Raw genomic sequence first — 14,768 nt, 5'->3', positions numbered from 1 at the left:
TTACTAATGCTTCGTTCAGACTTGTCCAGAACACGATAATCGAAAGTTGAATAGAGTAGAGCATACATGGAGAGGTTTACGTTCTTCGGCCCACAGAGGGTCATATCAATCGTAATGCGCGGATCTTATCGATGTGTATGGCATGCATCATCATGAAGGGTTGATCAGGCTGTGGTCTATTTTTGGTAGCATCGATCTTTGTGCATGAAGTACGAGACGAATGTTCATAAGCAATTGGTCTATAAAAAAAAACAATTTACTTGACTTGAACATCGATGACAGCGAATATACTCAGGGTCAAACCGCACTTGCTCATGTCATCATCCTGAATAAAAGGAAACCAAAAAGAAGAAGGATCTTGGTAGGGGCAGGGAGCTGTTGTGGACAACCGTAAAAACAATGATCCTCTCTGGATGATGCAGCCATAACCTACCGAAGATGAGAGCAGAGTGTCACAGGCCCAAGTCTTCCTTTTTGGAATTAGCGCTATTTTAGATTCAAAGAGAGACCGAGATTTTGAGTGTGTGCTGCTCACTGACATAAATTATCATATTGTCATTTCGCACGAAGGGCAAGGGGAGCAAAAGGCGAATGATGGACAACAAAACATGTTGTGGGAATGTAACAAACAACGTTCGTAGTCTTTTCTCGGTGGAGCCTTGGAAGAATGCTTTGTTCGATATACGGACGCAGGCAATTACTGGTTTATTCTTTTATGTAAATTGCAATCAAACCGGAAGCCGGCTCTGTCCTATGAGCCGGCGCCACAAGACTCGGCGCCGCCGTACATCTCCCGCACGTGGACACAGATACACATCCAGCAGTATATCGGCGTTACAGCAAATGAGAAAGTATACATGTACCTTGGGGCGCAAAGAAAAGCATTTATTGTTGGTCTGCGACTGCGTATCGTGCATCCCGGAGTGTGCTGAGAGGTTAGGGAGAAAGCTGACGAGCGAATGAGCTGCGAGGGAGGAGGAGGAGGAGGGGGGAGGGGAGGGGAGGGGGGGGAGGGGAGGGGGACAGCTGTTGGACAACAAACTAGCAAAGCTGCACTGCACTATAGTTCTCTCTTTTCAGGATTTTTCATGTCCATCCGGACCAATCTCAAACACCACCTCCCATGGTTCGACTAATTTTGGCGCAAGTGGGCAGCTGGACAGCTCCAGATGCTCTCATCATTAACATGTAACAACGTCTTCCTCCGAAGTAACTCTTTTACTAGAGAGAGCGAGATCGCCCTGTGGTATGACATCCCAAACAAATCATCTCGTTCCCACTCGCTCCCACTCGTCCAGCAACCACAGCCTTAGGCTGTCTGACCCAATAGCAAGGGGACTTGGGATCTCGACCTGCCGTTCAGCTCAGTGGATACGATGAAGACCGCAGTAACACCATTACTGGATACCCAAGCCAGGCATAAATGCTGACAGGATAATAAGCTAATCCCTCAATGGACTGCCCATTTTATCGTCATTTAGTTTAGTGTCGACAAGCGTAGCAAGCGTGCGGATGTAATTTATTTACTTATGAACTGCTGAACACTAGTGGCTAGGACCCTGTATTCTTTCGAATCAAAGGAATTCTCGCTTGAGACAGGTATCAAATAGCAGGAGGGTCCTCTGGCGCCCAGACGTGTGCAAATGCAGAGTTCACTGGGGGCCGTCCAGTTGGATATTTTTGTGGGGGCAGCTACGGCAGTTACAAGTCCTTTTCCGAAGGGCAGATGGACAGCGGACATAGCTTTTTTAGCATGAACAATTGATTATATGGTAAAATACGGACATAAACTCGCTGATGCATTCAATCATATGCACCTGAATGAGCACATTCATGCACACACGCACACACACCCGAAAGGAGGAGAGGGGGGGAAACCAAGGCCGATTTAATAATACAGAATATTTGGCTCATCCACATTGCAACAGCCTACAAATAGGCAAAAGAGGGGAACCCTGTAACGTTCTTTGGCTTTGAGGGTCTTTCACCGCCATATAAAGGGTCCACCGTGCCTCAGAAAGCCAGCAACTCTTTTTTTTTTTTTTTTTTTTTTTTTAATCCCACTCTGCTACCTTAAAGACAACCTCTACCGCCCTCTCCTTCCTCTCTCCTCCCCTCTCGTACTCTAATTCTTCATTTGTACCGCACGTTGTTTCCTCTGTATATACATATACGGCATTGCTCATATTCAACAACAACCAGGAGCACCAAAATAATCACAAGTCGTCAAACCAACGTCGCAGACAAACAATTCGGTCTGCCCTTCCTTTGCGCCACATCCAACCCCATTCTATATATTCCTCTACTCGACTCGACTGCACAGAAGACGGCAGGAACACGACCTGAGCAGCATCCCGTCATTCCTGCATTTCTTATCTCTCAGCGGAGTCATAAAATCTAACGGCCACATCGTAAAGTTCTGCACCGCGATCGTCGTCCATATCGTCAACGATCTATCTGGCTATCACTCTTCCTTACGACAACCACCAAAACCAGATTCCGACCTAAAATATAGCGTAGGGGAATCATCGACGCGGCTTCCCAGCAACGGCCACTCCAGCACAGTCTGAGCACGTCTTGTATAACAACACCTTAAAATAGGATCTGTTCCATCCCAACGCCTCTCAGCAATTGTTCTATTGGTCTTTTCCGATCTTCTTCTTATATAACGCCCTACATTCGCCCTGTACACTGTCACGTTCCCAGACCACCCATCCACTCTCGGATCCTGTATTCTTTAGTCAGCTCGCCGATCCATCCTACTGTGTTTGTTTGCCCCCCCCCCCCCCCCCCCCCTGCTCGTGGTGGATATAAATTCATTTCTCTAGAAATTTTGGAAGACAGTGATGGCCACAGCTCCCTTGCTTCAGCAAAAGTCTCACTCCCCTACCCTTCCACAGTTCATATCCCCCTCATATCATCATCAGCGGCCCCTTAGCACATCCTCTACATCCTCTACATCCTCTACATCCTCTACATCCTCTACATCCTCCAGTCTCTCTATCTCCATCATGAAAAAGAGCCACCTCTCATTTGCCAGGGTCATCATGCTGGTATGCATCTCCTTCATGGCGCTCGCCCTAATTCATATCCACTATATCAGTGTCTTTCGCCACGCTCGCGAACACCCCAACAGCAACGACATCGATACTGAGACCCTTATCTCAAAAGAACATGAGCTCCCACCATCTTACGAATCCGACTCAGCACCGCAATCAACACCACCTCCAGCGCCCTCCACAACTGAAACGAATTTGACGACGACGACTCACTACAGCAATGGCACGATCAAAACAGAATTCAAGCCAGCATTCTACAAGGACCCTAGTGCTGCCCGCAAGGAAATAGGGTCGTTTATGGATACCCTTGCCAAGCGCACCTGGTGGGACCACAAGAACACTCAGAACCCGAAGGAGGTTGTTGCACCACCACCAACGAATGTCTTCTTCGCGTACCTGCCCATGGGCGGCGGAAACAATCAGTTCACGTCGCTTCAGAAGGCAGCGATCCTCGCCAAGGACCTCAAACGCACCTTGCTCATTCCCCCTATCAGTCCCAATTCACATATCAAGGTAAACATCGGAATGAATGGGGGCCACCCGTTTGGGTGGATTGTTGCCAGGTCCTAAATAACGAGGCATAGCAACACACGAGTATTCCTTTTTTTTAATTGAATCTATTCTTTTGCATTCTATGTCTATTATCTATCTCGGTCTCAGGTCTGGTCTGGTCCTAGATATTCAGAATTCTACGACCTCGAGGCCTTCTCGGTAAAGAGTGGTATCCCAGTCCTAGAATGGCACGATATCAAGCACACGCCCGAGAACCCGCCATCGGAGTTCACCCACAACTGGCCGAGCTTTAGTGAGGAGTTTCCTTGCATCCCAAACGGCGGCATCGGTGTTAATGACAAGAACCTGTACGACCACTTCCGGACCCAGTTTTTGATGGACTTCAAAGCCACGGTCCCTGCCAGCGACAAGACGATGGGCAAATCCGGGGACTTCATCCATGCACGCGACGTCCTCCTCAAGGATGCGAACCCAGACAAGCCCGAGATGTGGAAATGCCTTTCGTGTCCATACTTCCTCGGTAGCGAGGAACTGAACGACCGCGCGTGGCACGAGGTTGGACTCCATCTGAAGTTCAACGACAAGATCGAGACCATGGTCGACGAGATCTTGGATCTGCTGCTCCCCCCTGTCAAAGAGGACTCCGGACGTCGCCACCCTGAGTTCATTATCATCCACTTGCGCCGTGGAGATATCGTGAACAAGTGCAAGCCGGGCCAAGATGAGAAGGAATGCTTGGTGCAGATCGAGGAGATCGCCGAGAAGGTTGACGAGATCGAGAAGCAGCGCCGGATCAAGGCTCTGGAATCTGTGAACGACACGAACGCTGAGGTCGTGCTCGAGCGGTTACCGGTGCTGGTCGCAACCAACGAGAAGCGGCCCAAGGAACTCGAGAAGCTCGAGAAGTTGGGTTGGATCATGCTCGACCACGGCGACTCCGTGAAGGACACAGAAGGCAACGAGGTGTCGTCAAAGACCAAGAAACTGGGTACCATGACGACGTTGGGACCATTCTACCCGCCGATGTTGGACGCCGTGCTGTTGACCAGAGGCGATTACTTGATCGGCATGTCGAATTCGAGGATGAGTCGGCTGGCAACCCAGCGTGGGTCTGCCTGGTATAGACACAAGGTTATGCTGATGTAGATCATCAGAGTTTATTATCTTTCCCCTCGCACTACCTCTTTCCGCCTACTGTATACTACAAAGCTTCTAGATTAACGTTTCATAAGAACATTATTAATAATAAAAAAGCTTTATCTTGATTGATGCGAAAGGACGATTTTCGATTAAAACTCTTCCGTGTAATAGGTCGGAAGGGGAGAGCAATAATGCTTGGCTCAGACTTTAGTGCAGGGACCCTGATTTTTGAGAGTACTACTAGTATCAATCGATCGGATGGAAACAACGAAAGCGTGCTGCTTTACCTTATTTGCCTTTTACCTTTTCTGCTTTTTGCCTTTTGTGTTCAGCGCCTATTCTTGGAGCTCTTACGCCGCGTTCAGCATGAGGGGAGAGAAGGTTGGGAGGACAAAACTCTGGTAATAAATCAACGGTGCTGCATGTTTTGTTTTTTGTTTCGTGTTTCGTCACCCCTTCCCCTTCGGTATTTTTCATGAATCCTTGGTAAACAACTGGGCGTAAGGCTATTTCGGACGCGTGCACAAAAAGTGCTCATCGTTTTCCTTTGAAACACCCATTCGCACGCACACTTTTTTTTTTTTTTTCTTTTCTTGAGCATGGATGCACGCATGTGGATAGATGAAAGAAGGTTGACACATTAATTTCTTTCCGCATATTGTTACCATCTTTTACAAGAAAAACATGACGTGCAAGGCAAAATACCCAAAAAGATAAATCGGGCGTAACAACAACTTCAACACCATCACGCGCGAAGGAGAATATGGATCATCACAGTACCCGATAACGATTGAAGTAAGTAAAAAAGATAATCTCGCCCACCCTTCCCTGCTTTCTTGTGGACAGCGTGGGATTAGGGGGGAGAGGGGGGAGGCTCAGACCTCGTGCGGAGGCGAATGAACTCTTTGTCCTACCAAGGACCCAACCACTCGATCCTAGAAGTCTGGAAAAGGGATGTGTGGAGCGAAAGAAACATCGAAAGAAGTGCGGAGTAAATTATTCTGGAAGTGGACTGGACGGAAATGGAGGATAAGTAATAGTGATAAAAAAATATACATCACGACCATGCGTTCGAATCGCCGCATCTCTTCGGTGTTGGAATGAAAACTGGCCCCAACGCCAGAAACAATGGAAACGGTTCACAAGCGCATGCGGCTGCGTAAGCATAAACAGACAACGATCACAACTGATTGACCCGGATATCTTAACGCCAATGAGCCGCATTCATGTTGAATATATTTTTTATTTGTCTTATTTGTTTTTTTCAGAGAGCCAACACACTGGTATTTCTCTGCAAGATAATATCGTTGACAGACGACATGATGTTCCTCAGCAGATTCGTGTCCGTCGCATCTGTGTAGTGCACGTACACCTCTTTGTGCTCACTCCGGTTCAGCCGCATGAATCGTGCTCGAAAGAACCCTGATGCCTCGATATAGTCGCCTTCCTTGCCTAAGGAAGTAGACAACAAACAGAGATATTATCAGGAATTTGTACAGATAACAAAAAGTGTCTGCATACTCTCTAACTTGCTCAGCAGGAAAAAGAAAGGAAAAAAAATATAATGATGGAATCCTAACCATTGTAGTCTGGGAAGTAGGTACTTATGTTCGAGTGCTTGATCTTTTCCTTAAAGATATCCGTCTTGTTCATAAACATGATCATGGCTGTGTCAATGAACCACTGCGAGTTGCAGATCTGGTCAAACAGCATCAGTGCTTCCTCGGTTTGATTCTAAAATAGCACAATAATGTTACACAATGGCTCGTTAAAATAAGGTATACGGTTATTCAAGAATAACATTTGACAATACAAATCCAAACACTTACAGCATCCTTGTCTTCGACTAGACATTGGTCGTACCCACTAATGGCCACCAAAAACAGCACCGCAGTTACGCCTTCAAAGCAATGGATCCATTTTTTGCGCTCGGATCGTTGCCCACCCACATCAAACATCCTGTAAGGGAGTTCAGGGACAAGTCACGGGGTTAGCAACGCTGCTCAACCATGCCAAATCTATGCGATTGCGATAGTACCATATCGCGCAATGACTTGCCTGTAGGTGAGACTGCCGAGATGAAATGTCGTTTCCGTAATACCAGTCGATTTCACGCGGCATCTAAGAATATCGGCGTCGACTGGGATATAGTCCGGTGCATAAATGCGGTCAACGGCATCGAAGAAGCTGTTGTCGCAACAGGAAAAACGAGATTGTTTAGAATATCTGTTTATATGAAGGATTCAAGCATAGAACGGGCTCTGATATTTCCAAATGTGGAACAGTGGAGTAATGCTTACTACTTCACGTTATCCGCTAGCGCATAAGTATGTCCCATTTCGTAAATTTGCTGTACAGATGCATCGCTCCATAGAGACTTGATCGCTTGTTGATATTGAGGTGGGTAGGATGCTCCGCTGGCGATCCGTGGGGTCTCTGTAAATATTGGAAGATAGATCTAACGACATTAAAAGAAAAACGACGCGTCAATCGTCTGCATACAAAGAAATGCGTCTTGCGGCTTCCTGGTAGAACCAAAGGGCCCTTAATGAAACGCGACTCGTTTGTATCTTTACCGCATTCTCAGAGTTGGCAAGGCTAATGTGGTGTTCCTCCATGGCTTGCAACATCGACTGCATAGCCCCGACCATGTTGCCAAACACAAAACCGCGAAAGGCTTCTCGTTCTGGCCCCGAGAATCCCGAAGCATGCATCAGCTTCATTTGTTTGATGATGGTCGTCTTGCCTGCCTCTCCCGCCCCTATAAGCGACAACAAAAATGCGTCATATACAAACGCCAGTTGAGGCTCGTCATTATCATCATCATCATTGGCAGCACCTACGAGTCCATACAAAAAGCTGCGTGCGTATCAAGAATGGATGACCGAGAAGGTTTTCGTCGCTCTCCAAAGTTTGTGAACACAAATTTGGAAAGACCGCCGTAAAAAGCGTCCGGTAGAGATTTTACGCCTCTTGTGCAACCAACTCAAATGCCGTTGAAGGTAGAAGGAGTAACTCCAGTAAGAACGCTCTGGGTTATATCTGGACTTTGTCTGTAGTCCATAGTTCATGTTCCCAAAATACCAGCATTAATAGTAACAGAGAAGCAACACAAATATGACAAACACGAACCGATGATGCGCAAGTGCATTGTATAGGTGTGCGTAGTAGACACGCATAAAATGAAGATAGAACATGTATGCGTTCAGTACTTACCAAGAAGCAGTAATTTGACTTCTGTTTTTCGTAACCTTCCATCGGCCTTGAGAGCGAGGTCAATCTTCCTGCTTTGCGAGTCCGCTGGATTTGACACACAGGCGCCCTACAACCAACATTTTTGTCGTAAGAGAAAGAAATGTTAGAACCAGCAAGAGAAGATGGCAAATCAAAGTTGAAATTGATTGTTCCTGGATCGCCCTCGGTTCTGCACACTCTACCACGCCTGTACGCTTTTGCGGTGCAATTGATATAAATGCCAGTAGTCCAGTTAATCCTCTAATGATATCATGAGTTGATCGTCGTGCTCAGTGAAACAAAAGTATGAAGGTAAGCCATCGTACCCTGCTCTCTTCCCTTCCCATGACACAACTTCATGTACCCCGGTTGTCTTTGTATACATTAAAGTACTAGCTAGGCTAGACGAATATTGGACTAGACAATGGTGTGCCTCCTGCTGAGCGTTTTTTTTTTTTTTTTTCGCGATACACAAATAAACTTTAAAATCGACGAAGATGGCGCATGTGTGCTGTGTTCCATTTCACGCAAACTGCTAATAGAGCAACCTCGTCAAGACGATATATGATGAAGAAGGAACAAAATAATAGGAGATATCTCAGAGTGATTGAACGATGTCGTGTTGATATCCCCCTGTCTTGCGTGCAGGTCCAAGCCCAGAGGAAAGCGCAGTAACGTAAAAAGACAAAAGGAGCGGATGTTCTGCTATGTCTTCCTCGTGCTCTGTTCGCAAGGATCACGAAGAGCAAATGAGGAAGGACGAGTAAGTGAGCGAGATGATATACTTGCCATTTTTTTCGTTCTTTTTCACGGATGTGATAGGAGAACACAGTGGATAGGCGAGAGAATAGTGGCGTGCGATATTATGGCCAAGTTGGTAGAGGTAATTAAACGACCCTGGTATTGATAAAGAGAAGGAGAGGGTCCAGATCGAGAATTGAATTTAGGGATAAATATTAAAAGCTATGGACGAGGGGTATCAAACAGGTGCAATGGTCGGTATTGGTGGCAAATAGTGCTGTGCTTCTTAAGGTGAAACCAGACGAATGAAAAAAAGAGGGCGGAAGGGATGTGAAATGCAGCGAGAAGGAATGCAAGGCGATTTCGAATGAAGATGGGTATAGGTATGGTATGAGAAGGGGAATGAGGATGAGGATGAGGATGTGAGCTGATGGGGAAGGGGGATGAAGGATGATCACGGGGAGGAAAGAAAGAAGAAGAGGGAGAGCAAAGAGAGCCGCGGTCGCAATGATAAAGAGACATACATACAAACTATTATATTATATCGAGCATACACTGCAAACGCAACGGTCGCACCCGAAGTAGGAATAGAGGGAGAAAGTCAGGTCAGATCGTACCCTTCATTGTCATCATCGCCACCACCATGCCATTGTCTATTGTTAATCCGCGCTCAAAAGGTGTATCGGGGAACCATACCATGCCATATCGTGTCATACATGTCTACATGCATGCTGAGCACGGCCAACCACCAATTCGCGACAGGGGGAGACGAGAGAGTGAGGCCTCCTCTCCCCATTGGATCAGCACTTTAAAAGTGGGCTAGGTTATACAGTGTCGCAGGTACTAAAAGTGGTACATGCGATGCGACATGGGGTTCCATTAGTACATATTCCTTTCCTCACTGTCATCGCGAGTATCCTTAGTCGTTCAGCCCCAATCGACCGCCCGATCTTATTATTCAACCATCCCTCTCTCGCTTTCCTTGATCAAAGCCTCTCGCCGTTTTCGTCCTGCTCGACTTCTTATATTAACAGTTAGGCTAAACATTGTATAGAGGATGAACCTATCTGGTGTGTACCTTGCTGTGTTCATTCTGCATTTGTGCTCAAGTGTTTTGTTTTTTGCTATTCGTCCTTGTGTTCCAATGTAGACCTAAACATCTGGTTACACTTGTTGCATCTTCAAATGATGGCGATAGTAAACAGATGCGAGGCACACTACAGAACCAAGGCAGTGTACTGCATCCCTTTGTTGCTCTTCCTCCTCCTTACCCCTGGGGTCAAAGATTATGAGCGATATGCTATCCCGCGCCATCAATCGTCCGTCCTGGATACTCAAGTAATGATGAAGAGGGCTCAAATCCCGAATAAATAAAATTCTTCAACAATAGTGTCGACTGAAGCTAAAAAAAAATAGGGTGAGAGTCCTTGCTCTCGTCCTCTTCGCCCTTCCCACCTCTTCTCTGTCGTCAAACTCATGGCCATGGATAATAATCGCTGTCTTTGATCAACCATCAAACAACTTGTATTACCCCACGACTTTTGTTCCTGTATGCATACAATCTGAGCCCTTGAGCAACCATCCCACTGGCTCTTTTACTGTTTTCTTCTTAGCGAATAGGCAAGGGCGTACACACCTTTCCTCAAGAACAAAGAACGCGATAAAAAAAAAGACGTTAGGCTTCATAAGTAGATTATGAGTGTACTACATTATACCTACCTTCTGCAAGGATCATCTTTTTAATTTTATCCCTTACATAGGGACCTAATGTAAGGGTCAAGAGTTAAGAACAGGAGCCCTCAGTGAAGACCAAGTGGTTAGCAATAGGTATAACGGCTAAGCTCATAAAGGTATGGAATGAGTCATGGTCATAATAGAAAACGTCCTTTTTCTTGTTAGCGTTCTTGAGAAGCAGCAACAGTAGTAACAACAGCAATTCGGCAGATTTATGCAGGCTGCTATGCAAATCCTGCAACTGTCCATATCTCCGTTCGTTGCTTTACGTGTGTTACAACGCATATGTTTACACGCCTATACTTTGTCCCCCAGTGCGAGTGGGACAAGAATTATGACCAAGGGACGTTCCAATGCATGCATTTCGCATAACTCTGTTGATAATTTGATATTGTTACATATCGTATTGCGGATGATCTTTATGCAATAATATATCAATGTATGCTTCCTGGATGAATGGGTGCCAATGCATCAAAGGTAAGATCCCCAAACCCCTGGGAGACCTTTGACATCTGATAATTACATGTATACGTTAACTCAAGTACTCTGTACCGATCTACCTGCTGGCGTCCATTTTATTTAAGGAATGGTATCGTGTGGGGTAGTACATCCGAATCCGGTTGCATTCTTTATGTACCCATCCCGCGTATGTTCGAGTAGTTTATTATTCATTTGCATAGTTCATTAAGACAAGAAGGCAAGGTTTCCTGTTGTTGGTCGGTGCGCCTGGGAAAGTGCAAAAGTACGAAATGGTGGCCCAGGTTTCGAAACGCAAACATAATGAGCACTTGACATTAGCCTCGATCATCGTCGCAGTTGTGTTCAGTCGTCCATGGACAATGCGGGTACTTCATGTTCCTTCCTTCCTTCTAGTTATTTCCGGCGATACAGCGCTCGATCTGCGATATATGCCTCATTATGGCAACGTATGATAGCACATGCAGAGAAATTAAAGATTTTATTGATGTGGTCTATGCTAGATTAAAGCTTCATATGTTCGTGGAGCTCTAATCCTCACGACCGATGCGTCGACTGGATTTCTTCTTAGAGTGAAGCTGTTTGTTTAACTTTCTCCTGTTGTCCCCAGCCCTTTTACTATCAAAAGATATATAAACAAGTGTGGAATATAATATTGTATTAGTACTCAGCTACCATTTATGCAGACTTGCGAGTCCATATCCGAGCTTTGTCCGCTTCGCCGGTTAATACACAAAAAATAGCGAAAAATAGCCATCTTTATCTGGGTCACTTACATCCTCTCCAGTTTCTCCAGTGACTCTGCATCGGGCAGCTTGGGTAACTCAGCCGCTTTGAGCAAAATCTCGTGTAACTTGTCCATGCAGTCGTCCAGGTTGGCCATCTGCGTGCGTTTCCGATCCGATGTTAGGACGTACTCTCCGCTCTTATTGATCCTGTTTGCTTCCTAGTAGATATTTATTGAAGTAATCGAAAGTGTTAATTGGCCAAAATTAGAACCTAGCGCATGCAAATAAATAAATAGATAAAAAAAACCTGCTGTATTTCTATCCCGCATACCTCTGACTTGAGACGATCGCGCACATATTCCGGAAGCCACATTGCCTCGTCCACGATGAACCTCATATCCACCTTGGTGTTCACTAGGTACCATATAGAGTGGAATAGACGGCGAATTGCATAAGAAACACCATTCTCGAGATGCCAGCAGCAAATCAATCAGCATAGAAATTGCGAGTGCGGGCATAACACTTGCTTACCTTTGTTAACATTCTGTCCACCAGGTCCACTGGCGCGGACGAAATTTAACGTCAAAAGTCCCTTGGGAATAGAATCCTTTGTGAAGCTGCTTGCCCATTTTTCAATCTTCTCGCGCTCTTTCATCGTCATGCCATTGCTGTCTCGGAACTCTTCCTCGTCATCAGATCCAGAGCTGATCTCCGTGCTGCTCTCACTCCGCGACGCAAAGCCCCTTTTTTGGCCATGCAAGACTAATAGCCGTGCTGTGGGGATCCTAATGTTTTTACAAGTAGCTGTGTTTGCGAGATTGCTGGCCGTATGCTGCTGATAGCACTGTTGGTGTGCCAAGGGTATACGAAGTTGAACCGTCTTAACCACGTTGGAAATAATGCTGTTCCTAGTCCCGACTGTCCATACACCAGGAATTGCTCTTGCTCGCTTCTCGGTGCATGAGCGGGCCAGTGTGCGCAGAAGGGATGTTGCCATGGTTGTTGAAGAGATCTTTGATTTCCGGAGGAGGATCAACTTCCAGTTTGCCGGGTGACTGCGGTGCTGGGGCAATATTCGTGCGCGCCACCAAAAATAAACTCATCAGTTTGCACGGATCAATTGGACTCAATCATCAGTTTACAGGCGGTATTTTTATAAAGTTGCTGTGTCCCCAAAGTGCCACTTTGAGCGACAGTTCCCATTATCGATTACTCAAGAGAAACGCTGAAAATCGCCCAACTAGCATCCAGTCCATAGAGGGAAATTGTGGGGTAGCATTGCCCTGCCCATTAAAGCGCTACAGCAAGGAGAATATTATGTTTGATGTTATGGAGAGCAGGACTACAGCATGTCCCAACAATTGCGAAATTGTGATAGCTAAGCACTGTCGATTGAGGCCTCCAGAGCAATTGCTGGACGTTTGTGCAGTTCAGGCCAGGAACATTTAAGCATAGCTTCAGCCTACCTTCGTCACGCTCTTCATCTCTTTTCTCTCCACCAACCTTGCAAGAACAGGAAAAATTATATGTCATACAGGTAAATTCTTGTTGTTTTTACAAGGCTACAAGGGGTTTGACTTTCGGCATGTTATCACAGCAAGCAGGCAGGAACAAAGCAAGAAATCCAGGAAGCATCAAAGCACACACCACAATATATACAATACTGCTACAAGAATGGGAGGATTGGAAGGACGCAGGATTCTACTTTCGGACTCTCTGTGGACTCTGCTAGCTACATGCTGATATCTCTGATCCTCTTCGCTTCCACTATTGATGAGACGTATCTTATGCTAACATTGCGCTTTTCGCACGAACAGAATGTCGATAGGTAAGTGGTCAACATTTCTTTGGGATGGTGCTACAGCATTATAAGAGATGCTGGGTGCGACAGTGCATTTCACCACTAATTTACAAGGCAGGCAAAGACTAACTAGCTGTCGCACTGTAGATCTGCTTTGCGCCGACTCTGCGCTATGCTCGATTCCAGGGAAGCTCGCCCTGGCAGTGGTTTTCTATCTTACACTGCCTAGGATTTTGGCAGTGCTTCCACAGCAGCCCCAGTTCATCGCCAAGTACCTTACCTTCATTATCGGAGCCCTGACCATGTCTGCAGTAGGATGTGTCATCGCAATCGTGTGCACTCTTACCGACAAACGCCATCTCATTAACAAACTGGCCACCGGGATGTTTTCGAAATTTGTCGCCGGCCCCTGCGGAATCACCTTCAATGTCAAAGGAGAAGAACGTCTGAAGACAGTGCCACCAGCCATTGTTGTATGCAACCATCAGAGCAACATCGACTTGATTATTGTTGGCAGGCTTTATCCTACATATTGCTCGATCATGGCAAAGAAGGAGCTGATATATGTCCCAGTCTTGGGTCTATTCAGTAAGTCCCTCTCTCGCTCAGTCAAGGAAATAAGGCCCATCCTTTGTTCTAATACGACTTACTAACGTTGCTATGTTAATAGTGAAGCTGGCTAATGTCATCTTTATCGACCGCAAGAACCACAAAAAAGCTCTGGAGTCGACAGCCAATGCTGTTGCTGAGATGAAGAAACATCATGTAAGGCACCCTTTCTTTATTTTTTGTGGCAAAATTGCTGAAAACTATCAAGCAAAGAACGCAGGCAGAGACTGATACCAAATCCCATTGATGTACACTGATCTTAGTCTGGAATGTGGATCTTCCCAGAAGGAACGCGCTCCCACTTTGACAAACCAAACCTTTTGCCGTTCAAGAAAGGCGCATTCCACCTTGCGATTCAATCGCACTTACCGATCCTCCCCATCGTCGTTGAAGGATACGGCCATATCTACAGCTCCAGGAGGCGAGCCTTCCCTGGCGGCGAGATTAAGATCCGTATTTTGGAACCCATCCCAACGAAAGGACTGACGATCGAAGACGTCGACAGCCTGATGGAGAGGACTCGCTCCGTGATGATGAAACATTTGAAAGAGATGGACCAGTCATCCAGAACTGATGTCCCTGTGGTGCAGTCGAAGGAAGAGAAGAAGCCGATAGAAGCGGCGCTGGACAAGGAAACTGAGGATGTGAGCTATGAGAGTGTGAAGAAGAGACCTCGTATCTGATCATTTCCTATCCCTTGCCCTCATTTGTATTTCAAGAGGTACGCAAAAA

At 46.2% G+C, this 14,768-nt stretch overlaps 4 protein-coding genes across 4 annotated transcripts; 2 read left to right on the top strand and 2 right to left on the bottom strand.

The window, feature by feature from the left end:
* Positions 1–3,011: 3,011 nt before the first annotated feature.
* BC939DRAFT_473120 (uncharacterized protein) lies at positions 3,012–4,718 on the top strand (the record flags this gene model as incomplete). The annotated part of the gene is made up of 2 exons (XM_051558328.1): positions 3,012–3,572; positions 3,720–4,718. 2 exons carry the CDS (start codon positions 3,012–3,014, stop codon positions 4,716–4,718), a joined length of 1,560 nt encoding a protein of 519 aa, XP_051417046.1.
* A 1,242-nt stretch (positions 4,719–5,960) lies between these two features.
* On the bottom strand, positions 5,961–9,186 carry BC939DRAFT_437431 (G-protein complex alpha subunit GpaA/FadA). The gene is made up of 7 exons (XM_051553697.1): positions 8,736–9,186; positions 7,929–8,034; positions 7,289–7,473; positions 7,013–7,170; positions 6,771–6,899; positions 6,542–6,671; positions 5,961–6,446 (listed from the first exon to the last, which is right to left on the bottom strand). Exons 1-7 carry the CDS (start codon positions 8,736–8,738, stop codon positions 6,288–6,290), a joined length of 870 nt encoding a protein of 289 aa, XP_051417045.1. The 5' UTR covers positions 8,739–9,186; the 3' UTR covers positions 5,961–6,287.
* Positions 9,187–11,670: 2,484 nt separating this feature from the next.
* On the bottom strand, positions 11,671–12,281 carry BC939DRAFT_392048 (uncharacterized protein; the record flags this gene model as incomplete). Its single annotated transcript, XM_051552007.1, has 3 exons — positions 11,671–11,844; positions 11,958–12,040; positions 12,158–12,281. 3 exons carry the CDS (start codon positions 12,279–12,281, stop codon positions 11,671–11,673), a joined length of 381 nt encoding a protein of 126 aa, XP_051417044.1.
* Positions 12,282–13,444: 1,163 nt separating this feature from the next.
* BC939DRAFT_498999 (uncharacterized protein) lies at positions 13,445–14,719 on the top strand (the record flags this gene model as incomplete). Its single annotated transcript, XM_051559887.1, has 4 exons — positions 13,445–13,454; positions 13,575–14,015; positions 14,098–14,192; positions 14,300–14,719. The coding sequence occupies 4 exons, from the start codon at positions 13,445–13,447 to the stop codon at positions 14,717–14,719; spliced, it is 966 nt and encodes a 321-aa protein (XP_051417043.1).
* Positions 14,720–14,768: the final 49 nt, after the last annotated feature.

This window comes from Gamsiella multidivaricata (assembly GCF_025024155.1).
Source record: "Gamsiella multidivaricata strain RSA 2152 chromosome Unknown BC939scaffold_4, whole genome shotgun sequence".
Classification (NCBI taxonomy): domain Eukaryota; kingdom Fungi; phylum Mortierellomycota; class Mortierellomycetes; order Mortierellales; family Mortierellaceae; genus Gamsiella; species Gamsiella multidivaricata.
This window is presented reverse-complemented; position numbering and strand designations above follow the sequence as displayed.